Below are 24426 nucleotides of genomic sequence, written 5' to 3' on the forward strand. Positions count from 1 at the left end.
ACCCTTTCTTGCCAGCCACGCTGTGGAGTACTTGGACGCGTGTGATGGAGCATTGTCCTGCATGAAAATCATGTTTTTCTTGAAGGATGCAGACTTCTTCCTGTACCACTGCTTGAAGAAGGTGTCTTCCAGAAACTGGCAGTAGGACTGGGAGTTGAGCTTGACTCCATCCTCAACCCGAAAAGGCCCCACAAGCTCATCTTTGATGATACCAGCCCAAACCAGTACTCCACCTCCACCTTGCTGGCGTCTGAGTCGGACTGGAGCTCTCTGCCCTTTACCAATCCAGCCACGGGCCCATCCATCTGGCCCATCAAGACTCACTCTCATTTCATCAGTCCATAAAACCTTAGAAAAACCAGTCTTGAGATATTTCTTGGCCCAGTCTTGACGTTTCAGCTTGTGTGTCTTGTTCAGTGGTGGTCGTCTTTCAGCCTTTCTTACCTTGGCCATGTCTCTGAGTATTGCACACCTTGTGCTTTTGGGCACTCCAGTGATGTTGCAGCTCTGAAATATGGCCAAACTGGTGGCAAGTGGCATCTTGGCAGCTGCACGCTTGACTTTTCTCAGTTCATGGGCAGTTATTTTGCGCCTTGGTTTTTCCACACGCTTCTTGCGACCCTGTTGACTATTTTGAATGAAACGCTTGATTGTTCGATGATCACGCTTCAGAAGCTTTGCAATTTTGAGACTGCTGCATCCCTCTGCAAGATATCTCACTATTTTTGACTTTTCTGAGCCTGTCAAGTCCTTCTTTTGACCCATTTTGCCAAAGGAAAGGACGTTGCCTAATAATTATGCACACCTGATATAGGGTGTTGATGTCATTAGACCACACCCCTTCTCATTACAGAGATGCACATCACCTAATATGCTTAATTGGTAGTAGGCTTTCGAGCCTATACAGCTTGGAGTAAGACAACATGCAATGAAAGGATCGTGTTGCTCGGCGACAGCCCCAAAACATCACTGCTCTCGAGAAGATCTGCATGGAGGAATGGGCCAAAATACCAGCTACTGTGTGTGCAAACCTGGTAAAGACCTATAGTAAACGTTTGACCTCTGTTATTGCCAACAAAGGTTATGTTACAAAGTATTGAGTTGTATTTTTGTTATTGACCAAATACTTATTTTCCACCCTGATTTACGAATAAATTCTTTACAAATCCTACCATGTGGATTCATGGATTTTTTTTTCACATTCTGTCTCTCACAGTTGAAGTGTACCTCTGGTGCAAATTACTGACCTCTGTCATCATTTTAAGTGGGGGAACTTGCACAATCGGTGGCTGACTAAATACTTTTTTGCCCCACTGTATGTATGGGTTGAGGTGCTGGCCCACCTAACCCTGAACTTACAGTATACACATACTGCAGATTTGCATACCAGAACATTAAAAAAAGGCACAGTCCCACTAAAATTCAATATTTGAGAGGTTTTTGTCTTTAAGACTTTCTTTTTTAAAAAATATATGAATAATGTTTGTGTGTTACTAGCTGTCAGCTTTCACTTATTAAAATGAATGATTGAATCTACAAAAATGCATTAGAAGCAATATACATGGCCCCAAAACGCATAAAAGTAGACCTTAAATGGCTTTTGAGGTCTGCATATGTACTCGAATATGTACTCAAAATGCCCTAAACCCTGGTTTCATACAGTTTTTTCTCTCCTTAAGGTCTTATGATGTCATTAAGAGTGGATATTCTTCATTGTACACATGGGTGGAGTTTCTGGGTGAGCGCACAGAAGCATATAAATAATCATTCGTTTTGAATTTTTCAATCATGCAAAGCTACTTACATGCAATCAAACAAGCATGATAAGCATGGTAACTCCATTTAGCATGACTGCAGCAACATGGTACCGGCCCCCAACCAGTCATGACAGATGGATGACCCGTCCTTAAGCCTTGTTGTGCTGGATGTTTGTTTGTGTTAAAAGGGAGTTTTTCCTTCCCACTGTCACCAAGTGCTTGCTTGGGGGGGGGGGGTTCATCTTTACCTAACAATATAAAGCGCCTTGAGGCAACTGTTGTTATTATAATGAACTTTTTTTTCCCTCTTGGGTGGCGTAGTACATCGAGCTGTAAAAACAACAGTCGCCTATCATCACTTGACAGTTGTTGCTGAACCTGTTAGTAAGTGATTACTCTGTTTTACACATATTGCAGACACAAAGCAACATAATTATCCCAGTGGAATGTTTTTCATGGAAACCCAGTCAGTGCTTAACTGTCATCACTAAATAGAATCAGATGCCAGTTCTTTGTTGGGTCTTTGAAATATTTTGTTTTTCAGTTATAAATATAAAATGTGTATTACTGCAGCTTAACATCTGTCAATATGCAGATTACACGGTACAATGATTTTGCACACTGCTGTTGAATCTGTGCATATCCTTACTGATAAACCACCTAGAAGGAGGCCCTGGATCCTGCATAATCCTCCTCTTTCTTTCTCTTCCTGCATCCTTCTTTAACATGAGTGCACGCAATGTCTAATACACAGTGACACACACATAAAAAGATACATCTGCTCACCGACTGCCACACTCACTTCCCTGATGACTCCATTTCCTGGATTAGGGAGACTCAATTATTTTGAATTTTCTTTCATGCATTTTATTGCAGCATTTTGTCATCATGCTGACATTTTTATTTTACTGTGTTTGTCCTTGTCATCTTGTGTTCACTCACTGTAATTTGTTTCTTCTCCACTCCAACGCATTCTAGAGAATGCAGTTTAATTCCTACTGGTTTTTGGCCCATTCAAACTCTATGCTATCATCTGGAGGAAAATATCTACTATGTGAAAAAAGTGGTCTCATCTTATGTAGTTTGACTAGAGAATAGTATGGGTTTTTTTTTGGGGGGGGGTTTTACAAAGCAGACAGCAGCCAGCTGAGGTGTTTATCAGCCTGTGCCTGTTGCTCCCCTTCTTTTATTTATACTGCACAAAAACAGCAGTCACCAGGACATCCATTATCGCCAGTAGTGTGTGAAGCGCTGAAAGACACAAGAGAAAACAAAGAAAGCAAACACAGAGAAACAAGACACCCGGATCTGGATGCAGGATGGGAACACTGTGGATCTGTGTGTACACAGAGCTGCCAGCGAGGCAACAAAAATGCAGATGTGTGTCAAAGAAGCGGAACGGTTGTGGACCAAATTTTGACAATTGTGACGATACCTCACATAGAAAAGTCTATTTTTATACACATGAAATTCAAGACTGAAATGAGTGACCATCTGTGGAGATTTTAAATGGGAAGTATGCTTGAATAAAATGACTCATATTTAATTTTTGAACCTCTAAAATCATCCACCTCACTTAAAGAAACAGCCTCTTTTTTTAGAAATTATTTTCTTGATGCATCTGTCATATCAAAAAGTTGTCTCTGAAAATAGCAGGCCAGTGGGGTAAAGAATAGTTTTCAAAATTCTCAAGCAATAAAACCTGCTTCAAGAAACAGATCGATGTGAAAGTAGCGAAACACACACACACACACACACACACAACAAAGAACCACACTAAGTAAACGCCACTCTGCTGACTTTCAATGAAGGACTCGCTGTTCCAATCCAGAAGAGAAACTGCAGCAGCAGTTTTACATTAGAGATGTAAAACTCTTGATGTGTGCCATCTGCAGGTAAGGAAGGCAACAGCTGCAGGATTTTGACAGCTGTGCCACCTACAGACGGCTGCTGGCTGTTTTTGTCACAAGGCTGAACAACAGAAATCTAAAGATGAGTAGTTGCAATTCACTGAGGCCAGTAAATGATTTTTCAGTGTAGAAGTGTAGCTGTTTCCCCAAAAGAATGTATCTTGGTAATTGCCTGAAAAGCCTTAGTTTAATCTCAACTTCAGTGCTTTTAATAATGCAAAATAAATAATAACAGATCCAGTCTCCAGGTTGAAAGAAGAGCCAAACAGATGCAAAAATTAATTGAATTTGACAGTTTTGCACCTTTTGGTATTTGAGGCTTTATTTCAGGTTTCATCTGTGAGGTCTGAGTCGTCACTTTAAGTTTAACCCAAGATTTTTGGGGGAAAACAGGACATTTTTTGAGGGTCAAGAATGTCTTCTTGATCATTTGGAAAGTTAGAATAACAAATGATCAAGAAGCACTCCGAGAGCACAAACCTCCGACATGGCAGCTCACTTAAGGAAATATCACAGTGTTTTCTCTGTATTCATTTTGTTTTCTTTGAGCTTTTTAAAAATAATTTAAGAAATGTTAATGCAGTTAAAAAAAAGTGCAAGCAGTTGTTGTTTGCCCTGTTGAAACCCATTTTTATATACCTGACATAATTTCGACTATAATTATTTTTCATGTGGATTTATGTGTAGCATTCATTTCACTGTTTGGTAAACTTTGTTTAAAAGTTTACATGAAAGCTAAGTGGAAAACGTTTTTGATCAAAGGTTTATGTTTTCCAAAATAAAAAATAGTCAGGAACATTGTACATGTATTTGAATATTTGTATTGACTGTTTGAATGTATTTAAATGGTTTTAACCATTCTTACTGTAATGAACATAACAAAGTCATAATAAAATGATATTTAGAACACCTGTATGTAATTCTCTATATGCAGTCAATACAAACAATGGCAGTAAGAAACATAGTTTTGAATAGCTCTATACAGCATTATTATCACTTTGACTTATCTATTGACCTTGAAGGAGAGGTCAGAGGTGAAATGCGACATGATATTTTAAATCTTTATGTGATACTTTCTATATGTTAACAATTGTAAGAATACTAGTTTCTCAGCTAAGTTTTAAGGCTTTTTGTTCATTTTCAACTACTAAATCATTAAGTTGACCTCGAAGACCTTGGTGGATCTGAGGCAAATTTTAATGGATTGTTAACATGACCCCATTCTGAACCCCTGCAAAGTTGGACCAAAATTCATTCAAAACCTTTTGTGCTGTTGTGTTTACAGATGCAATGACAGAAGGCACGCCAGCAAATGCTAACAGAAAAACATAACCTCCACCATGGAGGTTAAAAATTATCCGTATCTAATTGCCTGAAGGTAGTGCAAGAGTTCAAATTGATGTAACAACAGATGCAAAGTACCCTTGACTGGAGGAGGAAACATATTTAGGGTATATTGAAGCTGCTAGGGCCCTCCTGAAAGATAGCTTGCCCAGTGATCACCTTGTCTCACAGTGAGCATTGTTTTGTGGAGAATCTGTTTCCTGTCCAGCTTTCTCTGACACTTATTCTGGTGCTTCTGGGACTATTTTGTAATTTTGTTTTAAATCTTCAACTTGCTCATTCACTCTGGTGAAACTGCTAAACTCGGTTAATGTGTTCAAAATAGCAACGCTAATATCAACACTTGAGCGCTTATCTGATTTCTTTCTGACTCAACACAAAGGCATGCCATCACAGGAACATAACAGTATTACTTTGTGATTGTTTGAGCATCATATTACATCATTTGTCACCGTGAAGGAATTCTGAAGTAAGTCATGGCCACTCTAACCTGTGTTTTTTCAAAAATGCCAGAGAACCTGGTTTGGCTTTAAGTCCTCAGTAAACAGAGATTTCAGACAGAAAGATAAATGTGCACAGAAACTATCAGCCTTTATCTGCCCGCTCCCTTCTTTGCTCTCTCTTCTTGAAATGGGTAACCAAAGCTTTCATGGATTCGAGGATGAGCCTTGGGGTCTGTGCCCTCGTCTAGATTGCGTCAACAATTGTTGGCAGAACAGCAAAAACCTCAGGTGGCAAAGAGATTCACGGGAATGTTCAGAAGCACTCTTGATACGCCAGATAAACACACACAAACACACAGTTCAGCCATACACTTTTTTTGGCACCGTTCTCACTATTGTGTCTTATGTAAATGTGGGGTGAATAATGCATGGCTCTGCTCCATACGAGGGTTTGTAACTTGTGGAACAGCCCGCAGGCGTGGCAGAGCCTCACCCATCCTGTGTGGACTTCCTAAATGTTAAAAACATCACCTGGAAAACCAAATTTGGAGCTTCACTTTTAGACTCCAACAACACAGAAAAAAGTAAAGTCACTGTTCTGTTAATTTCAGTCTTTCCAGCGTTCAGCTGCTGAAAATGTGGATGTTCTGGCAGTATTAGTGAAAACATGTAAATGCAAAGTTTACAGTCAGTTTAATGAAAAAAGTCATACAATCATCACAGTTAATTGTGCTTTCTTTGCTGTCTGTGTTATATAAGTCATAGTTAACTTTTTTGTTTTGTTTTTTTTTAACCTTTCTGCAAATCATGATCATCACCCGATGACTCATGAAATGTGTTCCCTTCACCGAGGCTGTTAAATGTGGTCAAAACCTATAAATTTGTCTTTCTCTGTCAAAAAAGACAAAAAAGGTTTTCTCCTTACAAAGAAATCTGCCTGAAGTGAAAAGGTCAATATTTCTGAAACAATTTCACTATAAGTGTGAATTCTCTCCACTATGCTGCTCATATTTCCATTCGAGTTATGAGAAATTATCCAGTCAGTTTCTTCAGAAGACTTGTTGATGCCTACCGGACCATCTGGGACATTTTCAGCGTTGCTCTGTCTCCCTCTGGTGGAGTTCAGAGGGCATCTTCAAGCTGGCTGTAGAGCAGAAAGCATATTAAGCTTATTATAATTGTCTTTTTTAGCTGATCTAGTATCCATTTTCCCTGTAGCATATATGTCCGAATTTAAAAGGATATGCAAAAATGTGTAAAAATTGTCATATAAATTCTACAAACAAATAAGTTAATTTACATGAAAATATTGACTTGTAGCTTCCTTTTACATCTGCATGCGTGTTTGTGTGTCAGATCCAGGGCTCAAATGTAGGAATCTTAAGGCAGCACAGCTGAGTCAAAAAGTCTTCCTGAGCAGCACAACACATGACAGACAGGCAGTAAATACAGGCGTTCTGGCAGAAGACAAGGAGAGACTATCATTACCTTTTTACAAGGAAAAAGAGCCAAAAAAAAAAAAATCCCAATTAAAATATGCACTCGTACGTTGCAGGTTACAGTAAAACACACACACACACACACACACACACACACACACCACACACACACACACACACACACACACACACACACACACACACACACACACACACACACACAATCATTAATTAGTGTGCCCCTCATCTGCATTGATCATTGCACTAATATGCCCCATGGACAGGCTTAACTTCCGGATGTCATCCAGTGGGGTGGCTCCCACTCTTCAATCACTGCTGCCTGGAGTTGCTGCTGAGTCTGTGGAGGAGAAGCTCTGTCACTCAAGCGACTCTACATGTTGCAGGGCAGGCAACATGCCTGGTTGCCTGCCCTGCAACGACCATTTCAATGGCACGATCCCAGTAAGGTTGCCCCAGTTGTGGCATTCAATAACAGTCAGGCGTGACCTAATCCCAAATGTTGGTTATTATCATAAAAGCACATATTTGCCCACACAACTAGTTTTTCTAATAAAGAAAAGCTCTTTCAAAGTTAGGGCAAAAATACAGGTATCATTAGTTATTACTGATACATGACATATAATGATACACATGATATAAAAGGATACTGGGAAAGCCTGGAATAAACGTAAAAAAACAATGACTTTAATATATTCTAAAGGCCTTTACTGAAAAAAAAATTGTATTGATTGAGTTAGCTGTAGGATAAACATCAAAATAATTCAGTTCAGTTAAATTTATACTGCATAAAATAACAACAGCAATCACCTCAAGGATCAGTAAGTTACATGATAGGGTGGGGCAAGGTCTCACAAGGTCTGATACCTTAATCTAATTTTAGACTCAGGCCTAACATTGGCCTAAAACTGGGTTCTCTTTTGAGTTATATATCAACAGCAAGTCATAGAAAAAACATCAACAAGAAAACCCTTTTGCCGTGATGTTACCAGCTTCACCACATGAGGGCAGCAGACCTACATCATTTCTTTGTGTCCACATAGCCTTGTGTCTCAAAGAGATGACTAATGACCATACTGGATGTCCAGGTATGGTCATCTAGTTGCGGAAGTAAGCACCAAATATACATGCCATTACAGGAAATAGACTATTTTGAGTTACAGATTAATGTTTCAGAGAAGGCTGGAAGCTAATAAAAAAACAAAACAAAAAGTCACGTTATAAATATGCTGTTGTCGGTTTTAAACGGCGAGCCCTTGAATGTGAATAACATGAATAACTGATGCATTCACGTGACTCTTAAAAAACGTGACAGGGGTCTGCAGCACATCTTGTAGCCGTTTCTTGCAGTCATCAATTAGTAACCATGGTGTCTATGTGTGCTATGTCACGTACCAGAAGACGGTTGAAGAAGGCAATGTCCCCTAGTGGTTAAATTTAAACACGACATCTAAATTCAGCTCCAGCTTGAACCATCTGTCTGTATCGTCTGGGTGTTGTTCAGACGCACTAATCCACATAAATGGGCTATATACTGCCATGGATCACTGTTTACCACATAGCTTCATGTCTGACTATGCAATACTTCACACTTACTTAAGGAGGTGGATCTTAGGGAGAAAATAATAGGGAGAAAGATAATAACAGTAAGCATTTCTTCTATTACTGTTTTCATCCATGCACTTAAATTGGTGGTGAACCACTCCTTATGTTGCTCTCTCTGGAGCCAGTTGAAGGGCCCAGAAAGGACCTTTTAGTTGATTTTGTTGATCGGTGAGTGAGACAAAGAGTATTCTCCCTGGCGCATTCAATTTCAATATTGAACAAAAGGGTTGTGAAATAATTTGAATCACAAACAGCAAGTTTAAAAGGGAACATGTGTCTCAAAGTGAGAGTATAGATGAACCAAACACCTCATGTTATTACACAGACAGCCTGGATCGCGTAATCCATGTAATGGGCAGGACAAACAGACTTGTTGCGTTTTGTATTTCATACACTCTGTCTGTATGAGGTGGTGTCAGACACAATAGCTGCTGGTAGGTTGCATCATCAGCTAATTGTGACCCAGGAGATACCCTTCTCTGGCAGGCGAGTAAGAGGGGGCAACCGAATGTTTGTGTGTGTGTGTGTGTGTGTGTGTGTACATGTGCGTGTGTGTGTTTGACTGAAAGCCCACTGCTTCTGCTGTTGCTTCTGCTTCCACCACTGCTGCAATCACCTGCAATCCTTTCAGCGCCTCGCCACTCCTGCCGGTTGCCTGGAGACGGGGTCGCCTAGGCCACTGAGCTAATGGTACTGGGAGCAGATGAGGAGGAGAAAGATGGAGACAGAGATACAAAGAGAGGGGAGTGGGTTAAAGAAGAAAATGGGAAGGAAGGAAGGAAGGGGAAGCGAAGGAGAAGCTACTATATTGCCGGAATGGTGAAGTGATGAGCTTTATTTGGCCCTCATCACTGTCTGTCTTCTTGTAGTGCCCTTGAGCAGGGCATAGAATCCTTGGTTGGTTATTCAGTGTTAAGCCAGTCAAGTCATGTCTGACTGTAAAATCAGACAGGCAGGCTAAAGGAAATTAGAGGGACAGATGTACCTCCCCCACCTTCACCACCCTGTATGCAAACACCAAAAAAAAGAGAAAACCCCATAGATGTGAAAATTTGTTTTCCAGCTTACAGACGACGTTATCAGGCCAGCCTCTGAGAACAAAAGCAAAGCATCCAGAAAATGTACTCTCTTAACAAAATTCATTCCACAGCCTTGCACTCTGAATAACAAGCATGTTTTGATGTCTGTAAAGAACATACACGCAAGGACGGTCTGAGCACATCGTGTGAAAGACTTTCACATGTTTTTAAGGCTAAAAGAATAAATTTAATAGCAGATCATATTTAGATGAAAGGCCGTCACAAGCAGTACAGAGTTCTTGTTCCCATAAAAGCTCCGTGTGTCTGTCTGTGTTGTTTGAATTTCTGATAAATTGATTTCATACTCTTTTTCAGATTTTTAGACTGAGTTAAAATTAAGTTCTGGCTTGAACTATTTTTGGTGCGGTTAAATGTATGAAATAACCCAAGTTAGTGATATTAAAGTATAATGAACTCCACTCAAGGGTGGGTGCAAGACTGAAGCAGATGGTGAATAACATATACAACATGCTGCAAGGGGAGGAGGTGGTGGGAGATCAGCAGTAGGCTTACCGCTGCGTTGACACAGCAACAATGTCAGTGATTGCTCACCTTTGCACCATGGTGTGTGCACATGTGGGAGGGGACGGGGTGGGGAGACCTGCTAATTGATTTCATCCCTCAGGAAAGTCATTTCATCATACTTTGTGTTTTTAACCCTTGTCTTACGACAGCCACTCTGCACGGAGACTCACGTCCCAGTGGGAAATTATTGGCTCCTGTGTGCATGTGTGTGGTAACATGTAAGGGAAAACACATGAGAAGGAAGTTTAAAAAAAAAAAAAGTATATATATATATTCATATTCAGATAGGGAGCAGGCCAAAGTCAGCACTTTGTATACAATAAAATTGTCTTGCAGACCTCCAGTTACCAAGCAACCCTTTTGACCTGTAAATCACCTTATCAGAAATGCACTTACCTTTATCTCTTCAGTGGTTGAAGTCCACAAAGGCACATGCTTTGTTGGAAATATCACACCCTGGATGACCACACTTGGGTGTGTCCAGATGGGGTCAAAAGGTTAAACCAGTTTGTTTGGTCAGAGTCAGGCTGGAGGTGCTGATATCCACACTTTATTTTCAGAATGTAGAGAAACTTGTCTTTCTCTGCACGTTTACACAACCCCACACCATGTTTGTGCCATTCACGCTTTGAATCTCATCACTTTTCCAGTGATTTACTTATTTTTCAGCATTGTGTTGTTTGCAAATTTCTGGGACCTCAGGGCCACCTTTACTTCACCAATTTCTCATACGTATGAACTCATTTCTTTTTTGTCCAATCATTTGTCAGGTTGTGAAAAAAGCCAAACAGAAAAAAAAAGGTTACAATGTAACAAATTTTATTGATTCAGAGCACCTAATGATCAATTTGCTCGGGACAGTCTGGCCACACAATGTTATTGTGACAAGCTGAGTGAGTCACAGAGGACAAAGTGTTATGCAGCAAATACAATCAGATAAACGCCCATCTTCACAATCAGCACTAAAAAGCTGCCATTTATGTGCAGGAATATAAGAAAATACAAGACAAAGACTTAAATATCAAATCCTAAAGTTGTAAGACAGTAAGACAAGAATTGCACCAGAACCTGACGCGTATCCATCATGCTTAACAAAACTTCTCAAAACACTTTGCAATATAAAGCTCTGCTTTTTTTGTGATATCCTTTTCTACTTTTTTCTAGAGTCACGACTGTGGTTTCTTCACACATAAAAACTGCTGAAAGCAAAGGTAAAAATAAATGGCAAACTTCACCAATAAGTTACATTACTAGGTCATTATATAAGGCATACAAAAACAACATTCCACACAGTAACGCTGAGCTTAAAATGAGAAAGTGTCAGTCAGTGCAACAGTTACACAATGTATAAAACCATCTGAGGTACAAAGTTGTTCAACTCGACACCAAACATTTTACGTTGGCCTAACATCAAAATTCTAATTGGCCTAAATCAAAAATCACTGTTGCATTGCAACCAATCACAAGTTCTCATCCTAAAAGGAAATGAAGCAGTCAGTGTTCAGGACCCTTGTGTTTTTTTCAAGGCACTGTCCAGGTAGGCCCGCATGTTCTCTCTGTGGGTCTGGGTGAAACAGTGGCCAATGACCTGCTCCAATTTATCAATTCGCCTCCGGAAGCGGTCACGGTCTCGTGCCATCTCTTCCCAGTGTCCTTTACGAGACGCCTGCCGCGCAAACGGCCAGGTCCGCAGGACATGGAGTTTGACAACAGGAGAAAATCGAACCTGAAATTCAGAAGAATTATATTATAGTTTATTGAACAATACTGGAAGTCATATGACGTTTAAGTGCTTGTATTTAGGGATCATAAACTCTAAATATCTAAAAGCTACATTTGAGTCAACTCTTTCCAACTCCAAGTACTGATTTTTCTAATATGACGTGACTTTGTCCAATCATAAGACCTTTGTGCTAACTTTGCAATACTGCTGCAACTCGATACACATGGAAGTCAGTCTCTCCTGACTCGCTGGTGTCACATGACTGGCTTAGTCATGACGACCAGTGTTGCTAAGCGAAAACAAACAACTCAGCTTAAGACACTCAGTCTGGAGGAAGGAATAAACAGTTATCTTTATCTCTGTTTCACACACACGCAGTACATGAGTCAGCAGTAGGCCCTCCTCTTCATGATATTAACATTCTAACTTTAAATATGAGATCACCTCCTCTTCTATATTTGTCTGGGTCAGGGATGGGCAACTCCAGGCCTCGAGTGCAGGTGTCCTGCAGGTTTTAGATGTGTCCTCGATCCAACACAGCTGATTCAAATGGCTAAATGACCAAATCAACATGTCTTGAAGTTCTCCAGAGGCCTGGGAATGAACTAATCATTTGATTCAGGTGCGTTGACACAGGGTGATATCTAAAACCTACAGGACACTGGCACTCAAGGCCTTGAGTTGCCTACCCCTGGTTTGGGTCAATGAACTGAGTGTGATTTCTGACAATATGTTTACACACTCATTCAGTTTAATATATTTAGCCCACAGCTAAAAAACAATAATAAATACACCAAAACTTTTGTATTTGGGTTCCTTTAACATCTCCATGTGGAAAAAGTGAAAGAATAAAAAGAAATTATCAGACAATTACCTTCTTCTGGGTGGTGTCAGCCTTGCTTTCTTTCATCTCTGAAGTTGGTGTGGGTGTTTGTCCAGATCTTTTCCAGGGCACTAGTATAGTCTCTGGATGGGAGTGATGCTTTGTCTGTCTCTCTGGCAGCACAGGCTTCTGGGGTGCTTTTGCCCATTTCTTTGCTTTTGTGGATGAATTTGGTGTGTGGTGAACATTAAGAATATCTGAATCATCGTCTTGCAGGAGTGTTCGTTTTGGAGAGGTCTGAAGGGGTGCCTGGAAGTTCAAAGGGTGGTAAGGGTCATCCTTTAGGCAGAGAGATTTCCACAGTGATTCTTCATCCTCTTCGGATGAAGGGGGGATGGTGCTCTCCTTCTCCTCTGTGTCTGTGTCAGATTTTGGGGTTTCGCAATTAGATAACATGGTGGCTTGGGGAGCTGTGCTGCTGATTGTGCATGCAGTGAAACACATGGGATTGTAAGGGTCTTCAGGACTGCTGAAGAAGTCCCACAGCCTCTCACTTTCCTCCTTGTCGATGTCAGGGCTCGAACCATCCGAACTGGCCCAACTGCTCCAACTGCTTTCGCTGTCGGAGCGACAGACCCAGTTCTTTAGGCCCTGAGACCCCATCATTTCCTCACTGGCCTTGCTTACGGACATGAGGTCGGTGTCGCTACAGTCTTTTACTTCACTTTTTCTTTTGCCCATATCTGTGTTAGTTGAAATGCAGGCGGAGAAAAAGAAAGGGTTGTAAGGATCACTGGATTTTGACAGAGATTCCCAAAGTGCTTTACTTTCGTCACTCTCAAATTCTACTGTGTTCTGGTCTTCCTCACTGCTCCAGTGAGAGTTTCTATCTTCTTCTGATGTGTCCTGCTTGAAAACTTTTTCCTTGGAAATATCCCATTTGAGGTCTTCCTCACTATTTTTTTGGCAGGTGTCGTTTGAACCCGAGTCCTCGCCGCTCGACACAAAGAAGTTCCAGTCGCCAGGGAAGCCCATTTTCCAGCCAGATTGGTGTCCCAGAAAGATGCCCTCTTCGTTGCCAGCTGTTCTGGACACAAACTCATCCACAAGCCCGCAACACAGGTCGTCAGCACGGAGACTGGACAGCAAGGCCTCAGCAGTGGATTTCCCAGCAAACGGGTCACCAACGTCTGCACAGAAGTTGGAGAGGGGATTTGAACCACCAACCATGTTGTCTCCCTCAAACAAAGAGGTGAAGAGGAATGATTCTGTTGGGTTTGTGGCTGTGGTCATGTGCTGGATATGCTGACCAGTCTCGTCTGTGATTCTCACGTGAACCTCAAACCTGAACATTTGGAAAACTGGAAGAAAAAAACAAAAAAAGCTTTTAAGTACAATAAAATGTAATCAAGTTAAATTTTCTGAAGAAATAATTATTCCATTCATGCTATGAGGCCAAGACAAGGTTTGTGTTTGTACTGCAGTTTTACGTATTATTTCAAAGAAGGTTTACTGAGTGTAACATACAAGTCCGTGTGTTGTACTTCAAGTGTTATACAGGAAGTGTTACTGTGATGTCTAAACAATGTTCAAATGCTGAAAACGCACGTAAACATTGCGGAAGTTGGAAAAGAAACACCATCTACAAAAAAATAAAAATAAAAAATCGAGGAACTATTCAGACAGTAAAACACAGCATAGTGTCAGCCCCATAGAATATTAAGTTTGCTAAAAGGTATGTCGTTTAATGAGTTACTATATTAAAAAAACTAAACATATCTTACACCTACACAGTGGTCTTACAATTTCCAACATCAGTAAACACACCAAAGGTTAACCTTAGAAGCTATAAAGTGGGCGTAAGACACAAAGAAAAAACTTTTGATTTCGTCTCACTCTTACCTGACAGGAAAGTGTAGTAAATGACTTGAACCAGCAACCGAAGCTGTTCCCACAGCACGGTGAGCATCTGTTTAGTCCACGGCAGAATAGCCATCCCTCCGCTGCCAAACCTTTCCATCGCCGTCCGCTCAGAGCTAGTCTGGGAACCAACAACCGTAGCCATTTTCACGTCTTTCTTCTCGAGTTTCGGCGACTGTGTTGAACACAACTCCTCACGTATTCTGGTATTCCTCGTCGAAAACCAAGAGATTTCGCGTATTCGTCGGTGACAGATATGCGTCGATGTTTTGTCGCTTCATTTTTCGGCAAGACTGTGCCATTTTTTGGTGTCCTTCGTCAAATGTTCTCATGTATTTTCTCCATGTTCTTCAGCTGTATTTTCGTTGTTGTAGTAGCAGGAGTTGAATGTCGCGAGGTTGCAACACTCCCGTTAATATAAACATACTGACGTCACGCTGCACCGTGATTGGACAGAGTAACTGTATTCGCTTAGATCCCTACTCGTCTGCTAACTCCTCCCACAGGTAACGTAACGCGTGACGCATAGAAAGTGCCCGTAATTTCCTCAGCTTCCTGGAAAACCCGGGTTTAAAAGTGAATTTAGATAATAACGAAAACTTATAGAGTTTCCCAGAGATAAAAACAAAATCTATAGAGATTGCAGCATTTCATTCATGAATGGACTTTCACTTTCCTTGCGTGCCACGTTTTTTGGTTGTTTTCCTATACAAACCTATGTATAAAAACAAAAGCCTATTGGTTAGCATAAAGTGATGCAGAGAAGAAATGTATTTTTGTTAGATTTTACTCTCACTTATTCCACCTTTTGTCCCAGGGAAGTGGAAAAAGAGTTAACTTTGGAATTAATATTGAAACATTAGGCGCAAATTATGTTTTAGAGTAGAAACATCTGATGAGTAGCAGTTGTGCTCAAAAGAGTTGTCACGCTGTTATAAACAGGCAACACTGGAGTGCGCTAGCTCTTTATGTTTTGTGTTTACATCCACTGCCTACTGACCAATCAATACTTAAGAAAATAGCATCATCATTCCTAGAAGATCCCTTGGACCTCTGCAGGGAGAGAAGGAGGGAACGTCATTCATCGAATGCAGTTTAACTTTCCTTTTGTGACACTTTCTTGGTTGAATAATTTCTTTTTCAAACCCGTGTACATAAACAAAAGCCTATTGTTTGGCATAATGTAATGCAGATATCAAAGCAGGGAGATCAGTGCATAAATGGCAATGTACTCAATCAATGTATTTTTGCTAAAGTTTACTTTCTATGTCATTTATCCCACATTTTTGTCTCCTTTGAAATGGAAGAAGAGTTAACTTTGGAATTAATCTGTGAACATTTAGACACTGCAAATTATATGTAACAGTAGACAGTTTCCCAGATGAGCTTCATATATACATATAGATGTTTAGACAAATTTAGTTCTCAATTTCTTCTTTCTCTTGGCAGCAAGCGATATTCCAGTGTAGGTTTTTTTTTATTGTTTTATTTGCTTATGCTTCAAAAGTTATGTTATACATATTTCACCAGACACAGTTTTCTGTTAAAACAGGAAGCTGACCCTGTGACACTGACAAGAGACCAGCACAGAAATACATATCCGCAGAAGTTGACTTGCATTATATTATTCTTAGAAATTGACCTGCAACACACATACTCTGTGAGACACACACACACACACACAGCTTGCATGCAGACAGACATCAGGACCTGCGTAACAGGAAATGTGATTATATTTGCATATTGACGATGTAACCTATAAAAATAAACGAATACTGCAGTTCGGTGTGATTTGCTCTGAGCTTTTCACCCGTGCAGCACGTTAACCTACACAAGTGTCTCAGTGTTGTTTATTCACCTGACTGTTTGTTAACTGTAAATCTCTGACATCCAGCAATTTAATTTAATTTAAAAAGAAAAACACCTACACTGTACTTGTTGACTTCATATAAAATTGTGTATGTAAACTAAACCTATGTTTGAATTATGTTTTTTATATATCATCTTTACTCTCAAACCCTTATCAGCACAGAGTTTGCAGCTGAGAAAATAAAAAATAAAAACTGTTGGGAGCAGGTTAGGTTTATAATAAGCAGCGCACGCTGATTGATCCTTTTATTCACAGCATGTTTTAAAGTGGACATGAAACACTACATGTATTGAGGCCAATTAAACTATGGAGCCCACCTTCAAAAAATCGGTCATAGATTTAACTCTGTCTCTAAGCTGGATTTAAGAAATAATTGCTCTGTTTGAAGTTTCTAGGAAATGTGTAGCACCATCTTGTGACAGTACAGAATGTACTAGGTTGGTTAGTTGCTGCTAATCCATTTTCCCTTTACACGTGATGTCAGAGCTACTGGGACACGCCCACCTGGCAAGCAAAAACAGTATTGTGGCCCTTTGCCTTACAACCAATCTTTGACCACCTTCCGAGTTTAACTTAGCCAAAATGCCAGATAGTTGCTATGATATTGGATGCACTAAAAAGCAGTCTAAGGGGATCACTTTTGAAATGATTTTTGAGTTAAAAATAAAACAAGGACATGCTTTCACTCCGTTTCTTTAGCTCTAAGTGATTGTTCATTGCTGGCTTGCTGCACTGAAACAGTAGAATCCACCTGTTAGCCATGATGTTTGTGTTTGTAGAGCACTTTATAAATGAGGACTGTGTGGTGGAGAGATTGTGATTTACCGGACTGACGTGCGATACTGTCCCCTCCTTTCATTTTTCCTCACTGGGTCAGCTGTACAGGCCGAGGTGCACAATCAACTAACAGAGTATATAACCTCAAGATTAAATATATGTAAAGAAAATGATGTGACCCCAGGTACAATTTGGGGTAAAAAGCCTGAAAAGGTAACAATGTTCTCACACTAGACAATATGACTAGAATAATTTCAGACTCTAGGGATATTTGCTCCCTCAACCTAAAAGGGCATTCAGAGTCGTCATAACAAGACAAGTTCATGTTACGCCTGAAGAATTTTGTTTTATTATCGTCACTTTCACTCTTAGCTGTTTGTTGTGCTTGCAGCATTCCAAACATGTTTTGTCAACAGGAAAGTTGCAGAATGCCCTCTGGTGGACAAACTATACAATGTCAACACTCATAACATGTTTGAAGGGTGTTTTTCTTTTGGATTCTTCCTTTTAAAATTTTGTCTATGGGCAGTTATAAATGTTGATACCTTTGCTACTGTAGCCCATCTGCTTCACTATGGATTACAATGCCCTAATGTTCATCATATACACTCAGAGCCAGCCACAGACTATGTCCTAGACTATAGTATGAGTAATAATTATTTTCTAGAAGAAAGCTGCAGCGCTAATTTCAAACAGATGAACACTTTGAATATGAGACAGGATAATACCACAAAAACCCAGCATTTATTACTGGCTGAGCCTAATTAAACTGATGTTATGCTTAGATGTCAACAAATGCATCTGTGGAGGTTCTCCATCCTTTCTTTGAGTCAGACCAGTGATCGACATTCAGTTTGAAACCACAAATGGGGTTGGGTAGGTTAATTCAGCAGCAAAATTACTACTCCTTCTGCTTACCTATCCATTTTGATCAAATTTGGTTAAATTATACACACTAAATCTGTAAAACCAAATACTTATTTAATTCTGATTACAACAGCTTAATATTTCAAAACCGGAGGTTTCTTCCTGTTAAAAGGGAGGTTTTCCTCCCAAGTATTGCCCCACTAAGTGCTTGGTCATAGGGAATCGTCTGCTTGTTGGGATGGCCAATACTTCAGAGCAGCCATTGCCAAAGAATACTGCAGTCCACTTGAAAAAAATAAAAAAACAAAAAAACCCTGAGGCCCACCGAATCTTAAATCTTCACTCTGATCAAAATACAAGATAAAGTGAAGCATTTCCTTGAGAATTTAATTAGAAAAACATCAACATCATAGGCTGTTGGTTATAAATTGTTAAAGCAACCCAATCATATGCTAAGTGATAAGAGCAATGTGTGACCCATTAGCCAATGGGACACAAAAGTAAATTTAACTTAAAGTAACATCCTCCTATTAACAGTTTTAATTCACTTTTATATAAATCAATGAATGTATATAAATATGAAATTGTACATACTTGTAATTTCAAACTGCAGATTTGCACCTCACACTTTGGGAGCCCCTGCTATAAGGGGAACCCCCCAACCCTGAAAAACCCTATATGATTTTGAACTTGGGCACAACTTGGATGTAAGCCCAGTAAGTAATCACTGTGTTCAAGTTTCACTGTTATAAGAGGAGCAGCAATGTGGATTATGGAGGGATCAATGGGCGGACATCTTACCATTGCATAGCTTCATCAGTCTTTGCTACATCACGTTAACACAGACAATTTAAATACAACTTACTGTCTTATGTCACGATGAATAAACCAATATGAACTAAATGTTGTTTGTAATTCTTAAAAAATACATGCAAAGGCCTTGACACATGGCCTGAGGAAATTCAATGTCACTTCTAGAATCAATAGTCTTTTAGTATCTTCCACATATCACGCTTTGCACACTGATGCTACAAATAGAATGAAACCTCAATACTTCAACTGTTTTGCTCTAACCGCTGGGTAAATTTTAATAGTTAAAATTATATAGTTACAGCTTCGATTATTTAGTACTTCATTTTTGTTTAAAGACACAAGCTTTAAAAAGAGATCCTGAAATTCCTCATAAAATGCTGTGAATGCAAACTACTCTTCGTGTATTCAGCTGCTAGTTAGAAGCTGTATGCCGGCATGTTTTCAATGGTACCCTGTGAAGTACCTATGATCTCAAAGAGGACCCAAAAACAGCACTGTTGGTATAGATACTATTGCGAATGAGTATCTAATTCAAAAGTAATTTTCTTAGTAACGATTACCTTCCGAATATTGATTTTTTTTGTGACAACCCTGAAGGGATCCTACCTTCCCAAACACAAACATGAGCACGTCGGCAGTGTTTCGGGTAGGTCTCAAAATTTGTGGCCATCTGAACTTATAAAAGTCTAATAAAAATAGTGCTTACGGTGTTCCTTTCTTCAGTTTAAATTCCCCACAAACAATCAAATTAGGACATACTGGTTAGTAAAATGTGCAAAGACCCAAATAACTTCTCTGAAATCAGTCTGATCCAGGGTGGAATTTGGCCTTTGCTTAAAGAAAAGCTACTCCACTTTATATTACGTTAAATAAACAGAAACAGCCACTGTGGGGAAAAAATTACATTTACAGAAAATTAGAATATTAACCTTGGGTTTAAGTTAGCGAGCTGATAACCAGCTTTATGTGACCTTTTATCCTGATGTTGGCAAGTGATGATGAAAAGTGCCCTGGGTATGTTGAACTTTCCCTGTAGTATAGGGCCCTGCTCTCAATGGGCATGTATTGCTGCATTTGTTTTCCCCTAGGTGGTAGAGCAGGTCACCTACCGTACTATTCGGAAGGTTGGTGGCTAGACCCGTCTGTGTGCTAAATATCAGTGGGCAAGAGTCTAACCCCAAGTTGCTCTTCCATGAATCAACTGGAGTATGAATGCATGTGTGTTTTACAAAGCACTTATGTAGAAAGAGCATTAAAAAAAAAAACATTGCTCGTGTGAATGAGGCAAGTTGTGTAAAGCGCTTTGAGCGCTCAGAGTAGAAAAGCACTGTAAAAGTACCGGTCCATTTAAATGTATTCTTTTTTGTATTCGGTGTTTGGCCTGTATTTCAAGTGCATCTCTAAATCTTAACACACACACAAAAAGACAAACAAACAACTCCCAATTTAAACTGTTTTATTAATCCAAAAGTGTAGAATTTATGCCACCAGAGCAGAAGCTGTAGAGGACTCACTGTAAACAGAAAGGGGAAAAAAACATTAGTAAACAAAAACCTCTGACTTAAAAACAAAAACCCATTAAATCTTCATATATATATATATTTTTTAGGGGAACAAGTATAACCATCTCTTTCCTATTACTCACTCATGATTTTTACTTTGTTGTAATTATTTCTTTATATTCAAAATTAAGTTCATGTTGGCCACATAAATTACAACCTGCTTAAAACGCCACATGTGCAAACCTACAAAACTACAGCTGAATAAAAAGGACCAAGTTGTCTTTTTAGAACATCAATGTGTCCATCCACACTAAACCACACATGTACACAAATAGTTTCACTGTGTGAAGGGGACTGGCAGAGACTGCACCAAGTAGCTGCTCTGCTAATTTACCTCCAGTTTTTCTCTAGCACAACAGAAATATCAATACTCCTAATAAACAATGAGGAGCATGACAATGAATTGTGCACTTCCATGTATACACTTAGTGAACATTACAATACAGTTAAACGATTAGTGTTGTAATAAAAACTACCATTTGTGACAATTTTTTTTGATAACAAACAGGTAACCGACTTGCAAAAATTTAATTTTCCGATCCAAATAACAAGAAAAGCATCTCAAAAGCATCACAGATACATACTACTTCCAGTTGGGGGCCAGTACTCTCTTGGTCTTGTAGTAACGGGCCAGCCTGTGGATCCTGCTCTCAATGAGAATCAGGCGGAACTTGGCATCCTTGTCCTGCAAATATAACAACAACGTGTTGCATTCAATTCCCATTATATTTCAAATTGCTTGCATTCCAAAGAATAATAATCCTTTAAACTGTTGATGACAACATCAAAATCACATTTTTAATTTTACATGGAAAACAAACTTATCTTCCAAGTTATGCTATAGGATCTTGTTCCAGGTCATTGGCCTAGCTTTGCTGTACCTTTCTGTTTCTCTCCAGGTGCTTCCTGACCGCCACAGCCTTCTTGATGAGGTGGTACAGATCCTCTGGCAGGTCAGGGGCCAGACCCTTGGACTTGAGGATCCTCAGAATTTTGTTGCCAGTGACAAAACGTACTTGGGCAACACCGTGGGAGTCCCTCAGAATCACACCTAGAAAGGTTTATAGACATGATAAAACTGAAACAGGCATGGGATTATGCCAACAAATTAAGTTTTGCATAAATCTGCCAAAACAGTCTTAAAACAGATTAAAAAAAATTCCAGAGAAATGAAGACTGCATATTGATTCAAAAGCAAAACTAAAAAAAATTCAAAGTGAGTAAATTGTGTTTCCTGGATTTATGTAACACAAGTGGCATCTGGCTAATGTAATTTTCCTAAACAGAGAAAGAGTTGAAGTTTTCTCTGAATGGCATCACATTTTTTTGTCACTGATGACAAGTCATTTTATTCAATGATTGTTTGCACAGTAAGATAAGTTGGCAATAATCTTTGTAGGACTTTTCCAAACGTTTTGAATTGACATGAGTTTCTGTGGACCCTTGAGGCCTGTAGCTATCAGTCAATAGGAAAATGTATACCTGCTCCATCTCGTCTTTACTTTACTCACAATACAGACAATCTATCCTAATTTGTAAATATCAGAGAAAACAACATACACTTCTTATTGTATTATAATGGCTTAGAATGACAGTGTAAAAACTTGAGACTAGACAGTGTGTAATACATCTGGTTTACATCGCACTGAAGCTCAGAGGACAAAGAACAACAAGAACACGATAACAGCAACCCCAACGTTTACAATTATGAGAAATTCTGAATTAAAAATTACTGCAGAAATTTAGCATAATGGTATCAACATCATGGTCAGCCAAATATCTGGAAGGGCATCTAGCACAAGTAATGTGCAGCCAAACGTTTTTAAACTGCTCAGCAATATCTGAGTCTGCCAAAAGTTGTGAACTGAACTGTGGTGATCTTCAATTATTATAGTCATGTCATGTAATTAATCTCAACATCTGCATGTTGCAGGGAAGAAAACCTAAACTAGCACTTACCAATCTGAGAAGGAGTCAGACCCTTCTTGGCCAGCTTGAAGATCTGCTCTTTGACATCATCAGATGTGAGCTTCAGCCACTACAAAAATGGGGGACGGTATTAAAATAAAGGACGCGTGTTCAAAAAATGTGCAATAATCACTTCGCTTTAGTGAAATATAATGAATGTGTACTCACAGTGGGAACACTGCGCCTGTAAGGCAGAGCTGACTGGGACAAGCCCTTTCTGTAAGCGAGAAACAAAATCCCGTTAGTAGTGATAACTTGACAGTTTGGTCAGAACAACGCAAAAACTATCGTCAAGTCAACAGGGGAAAAAACGTTAGGCCGGGTTATGCTCGCTTCATACTAGTGCTGGCTTACCGATCATGAATCTTAACTAAATGATCAGTTCACAGTAAATTAACTTTATCCGTAAGAAGAAACACGCGTGACTTAAACTTTGCAAGTTATACATTTATATGCAACATGATGTACAACTCGGGGAGTTAAAATCGTTTCGATGCGCAAATGTGCTAACTTGGCTACCACAAGCTAGCTAAAGGAGGATGTCGACTGACTGTGTGCATGTAAGTCAATTTCTCACTTTTAGGTTGAATCCCAGATTTCATTTTTGACCCCAGTCAGCCACAACATGTTTAGAAACTATCTCCTGCAAACAAAACCAGTCTACAGAAGGAAAATACCAACTTTAAAAGACAAAAAGAGAGCTCACCCGGGAGCGTGCATGCGACCCATGATGGCGGTAGAGGAAGAGAGGCCGCACACGCGACAGAAAATGGTATTTTGCGCCTGCGTCGGAAATGACGCAATGACGTAGACCGGAGTTTTGTTGACGCTACCTGACGTCAACAAAACTACCGTAGCTCAGCTTTTTAGTATCTCCCTCATTCTTCTTCAGTCTGACTGAATACTTCAGTTTGTAATAGCTGAACAACGATACCTTGTAAAGGACGCTAATTTTTATCACACTGAAACCGCTTTAGTTGGCGCCATTTTTTCCTCAATTGAAGAAACTGGCCACTGACATGTGAGCGGAATTTGTGGGACACCAAGCTCAGTATACATTGTGGAGGTAAACACAGACAGTGGTCCACCACAACATACGATTTTTTCGTAAAATAGCTTCTCTTCATATCTGCAGAAATGAAGGTATTTCTCATCCAGCTGTAGTGTTATGTAGTACTGTGCAAAAATAAAACTGGAAATGGGAGCAGTAATTTAATGAAACGAGGGAACACACATGGAAATCCAGAATATAAGGCTGAAATAGAGTCTGTACAATTTCAAAGAGTATTTGTTGATCACCTCTATTCTTCACGGCAGCCTGAACTCTTGAGCAAGCTTTCTTGTAAATTCAAATATCTTCAGAAATAACTCCAGGCCTCTTGAAGGACACATCCTTTGGAATTTAACTGCCTTTTGTTCTGTTCTCTGTGAAGATGATCCCTGCTTCAATAACATTGAGGTCTGAGTGCTGTGGAAATGCGAATGCCAGTCCATGACCAATGGATTGGAAGTGTGTTAGGGATCATTATTATGTTGAAAATGATGCTGTTGCCAATCAGATGATTTTCAGCTGGTATTACATGGTGGATGAAAGCACCCACAATGTTTTAGAAATGGGTCACTGTTGTAACTCTTTTCTGACCTTCTCCATAAATAATGACAATGACTTAAACCAGTCATTTGAATTTAGATTCAACACACAAAGACCTTTTGCCACTGATTTTCAGTGCAGTTTGTAATTTGCAATACTTTCCCTTCATTTCTCTTAATAGTAATGGCTGTAAACCCTTACATTGAAACCATTTCTCAAGAAAACAGATGTACTCCCAGATTCTTTATCAGTTATTAGATTATCTCTTTTCTTTCCAGTTTAAAGAATACCGTTTACAGATGTTTATCTGCACGTTTCCAGGTTTTCTCAAAGTATCCATAACCATGACAAGATATGCCAAGTTTCTGGTTAATAGTCCTTTAGGAATCAGC

At 39.6% G+C, this 24426-nt stretch overlaps 2 protein-coding genes and 1 non-coding gene across 3 annotated transcripts; all 3 read right to left on the bottom strand.

Annotated features, from left to right (window-relative positions):
* Positions 1-10922: 10922 nt before the first annotated feature.
* On the bottom strand, positions 10923-14994 carry ppp1r15b (protein phosphatase 1, regulatory subunit 15B). Its single transcript, XM_005931622.3, has 3 exons — positions 14569-14994; positions 12718-14027; positions 10923-11846 (listed from the first exon to the last, which is right to left on the bottom strand). The coding sequence occupies exons 1-3, from the start codon at positions 14729-14731 to the stop codon at positions 11622-11624; spliced, it is 1698 nt and encodes a 565-aa protein (XP_005931684.1). The 5' UTR covers positions 14732-14994; the 3' UTR covers positions 10923-11621.
* Positions 14995-20352: 5358 nt separating this feature from the next.
* On the bottom strand, positions 20353-23262 carry rps13 (ribosomal protein S13). Its single transcript, XM_005931623.3, has 6 exons — positions 23150-23262; positions 22612-22660; positions 22435-22513; positions 21357-21526; positions 21060-21160; positions 20353-20426 (listed from the first exon to the last, which is right to left on the bottom strand). Exons 1-6 carry the CDS (start codon positions 23170-23172, stop codon positions 20393-20395), a joined length of 456 nt encoding a protein of 151 aa, XP_005931685.1. The 5' UTR covers positions 23173-23262; the 3' UTR covers positions 20353-20392.
* On the bottom strand, positions 20754-20886 carry LOC121815170. Its single transcript, XR_006054843.1, has one exon. It is a non-coding gene; the product is annotated as a small nucleolar RNA SNORA19 (small nucleolar RNA).
* Positions 23263-24426: the final 1164 nt, after the last annotated feature.

The sequence above is a fragment of the Haplochromis burtoni genome, unplaced genomic scaffold (assembly GCF_018398535.1).
Source record: "Haplochromis burtoni strain Fernald_Lab_line unplaced genomic scaffold, NCSU_Asbu1 Contig_145, whole genome shotgun sequence".
Taxonomy (NCBI): Eukaryota; Metazoa; Chordata; class Actinopteri; order Cichliformes; family Cichlidae; genus Haplochromis; species Haplochromis burtoni.

What these genes read in the sequence shown, in the direction of transcription:
- rps13 (XM_005931623.3), bottom strand. Translation starts at nt 23,172, where the DNA reads ATGGGTCGCATGCACGCTCCCGG. An exon ending in GGTCGCATGCACGCTCCCGG is followed by an intron (nt 22,661 to 23,149) that starts GTGAGCTCTCTT and finishes TCTCGCTTACAG; the next exon opens with AAAGGGCTTGTCCCAGTCAG. An exon ending in TCTGACTCCTTCTCAGATTG is followed by an intron (nt 21,527 to 22,434) that starts GTAAGTGCTAGT and finishes AAACCTTTCTAG; the next exon opens with GTGTGATTCTGAGGGACTCC.
- ppp1r15b (XM_005931622.3), bottom strand. Translation starts at nt 14,731, where the DNA reads ATGGCTACGGTTGTTGGTTCCCAGACTAGCTCTGAGCGGACGGCGATG. An exon ending in TTACTACACTTTCCTGTCAG is followed by an intron (nt 14,028 to 14,568) that starts GTAAGAGTGAGA and finishes TTTTTCTTCCAG; the next exon opens with TTTTCCAAATGTTCAGGTTT. An exon ending in CTGACACCACCCAGAAGAAG is followed by an intron (nt 11,847 to 12,717) that starts GTAATTGTCTGA and finishes TCTGAATTTCAG; the next exon opens with GTTCGATTTTCTCCTGTTGT.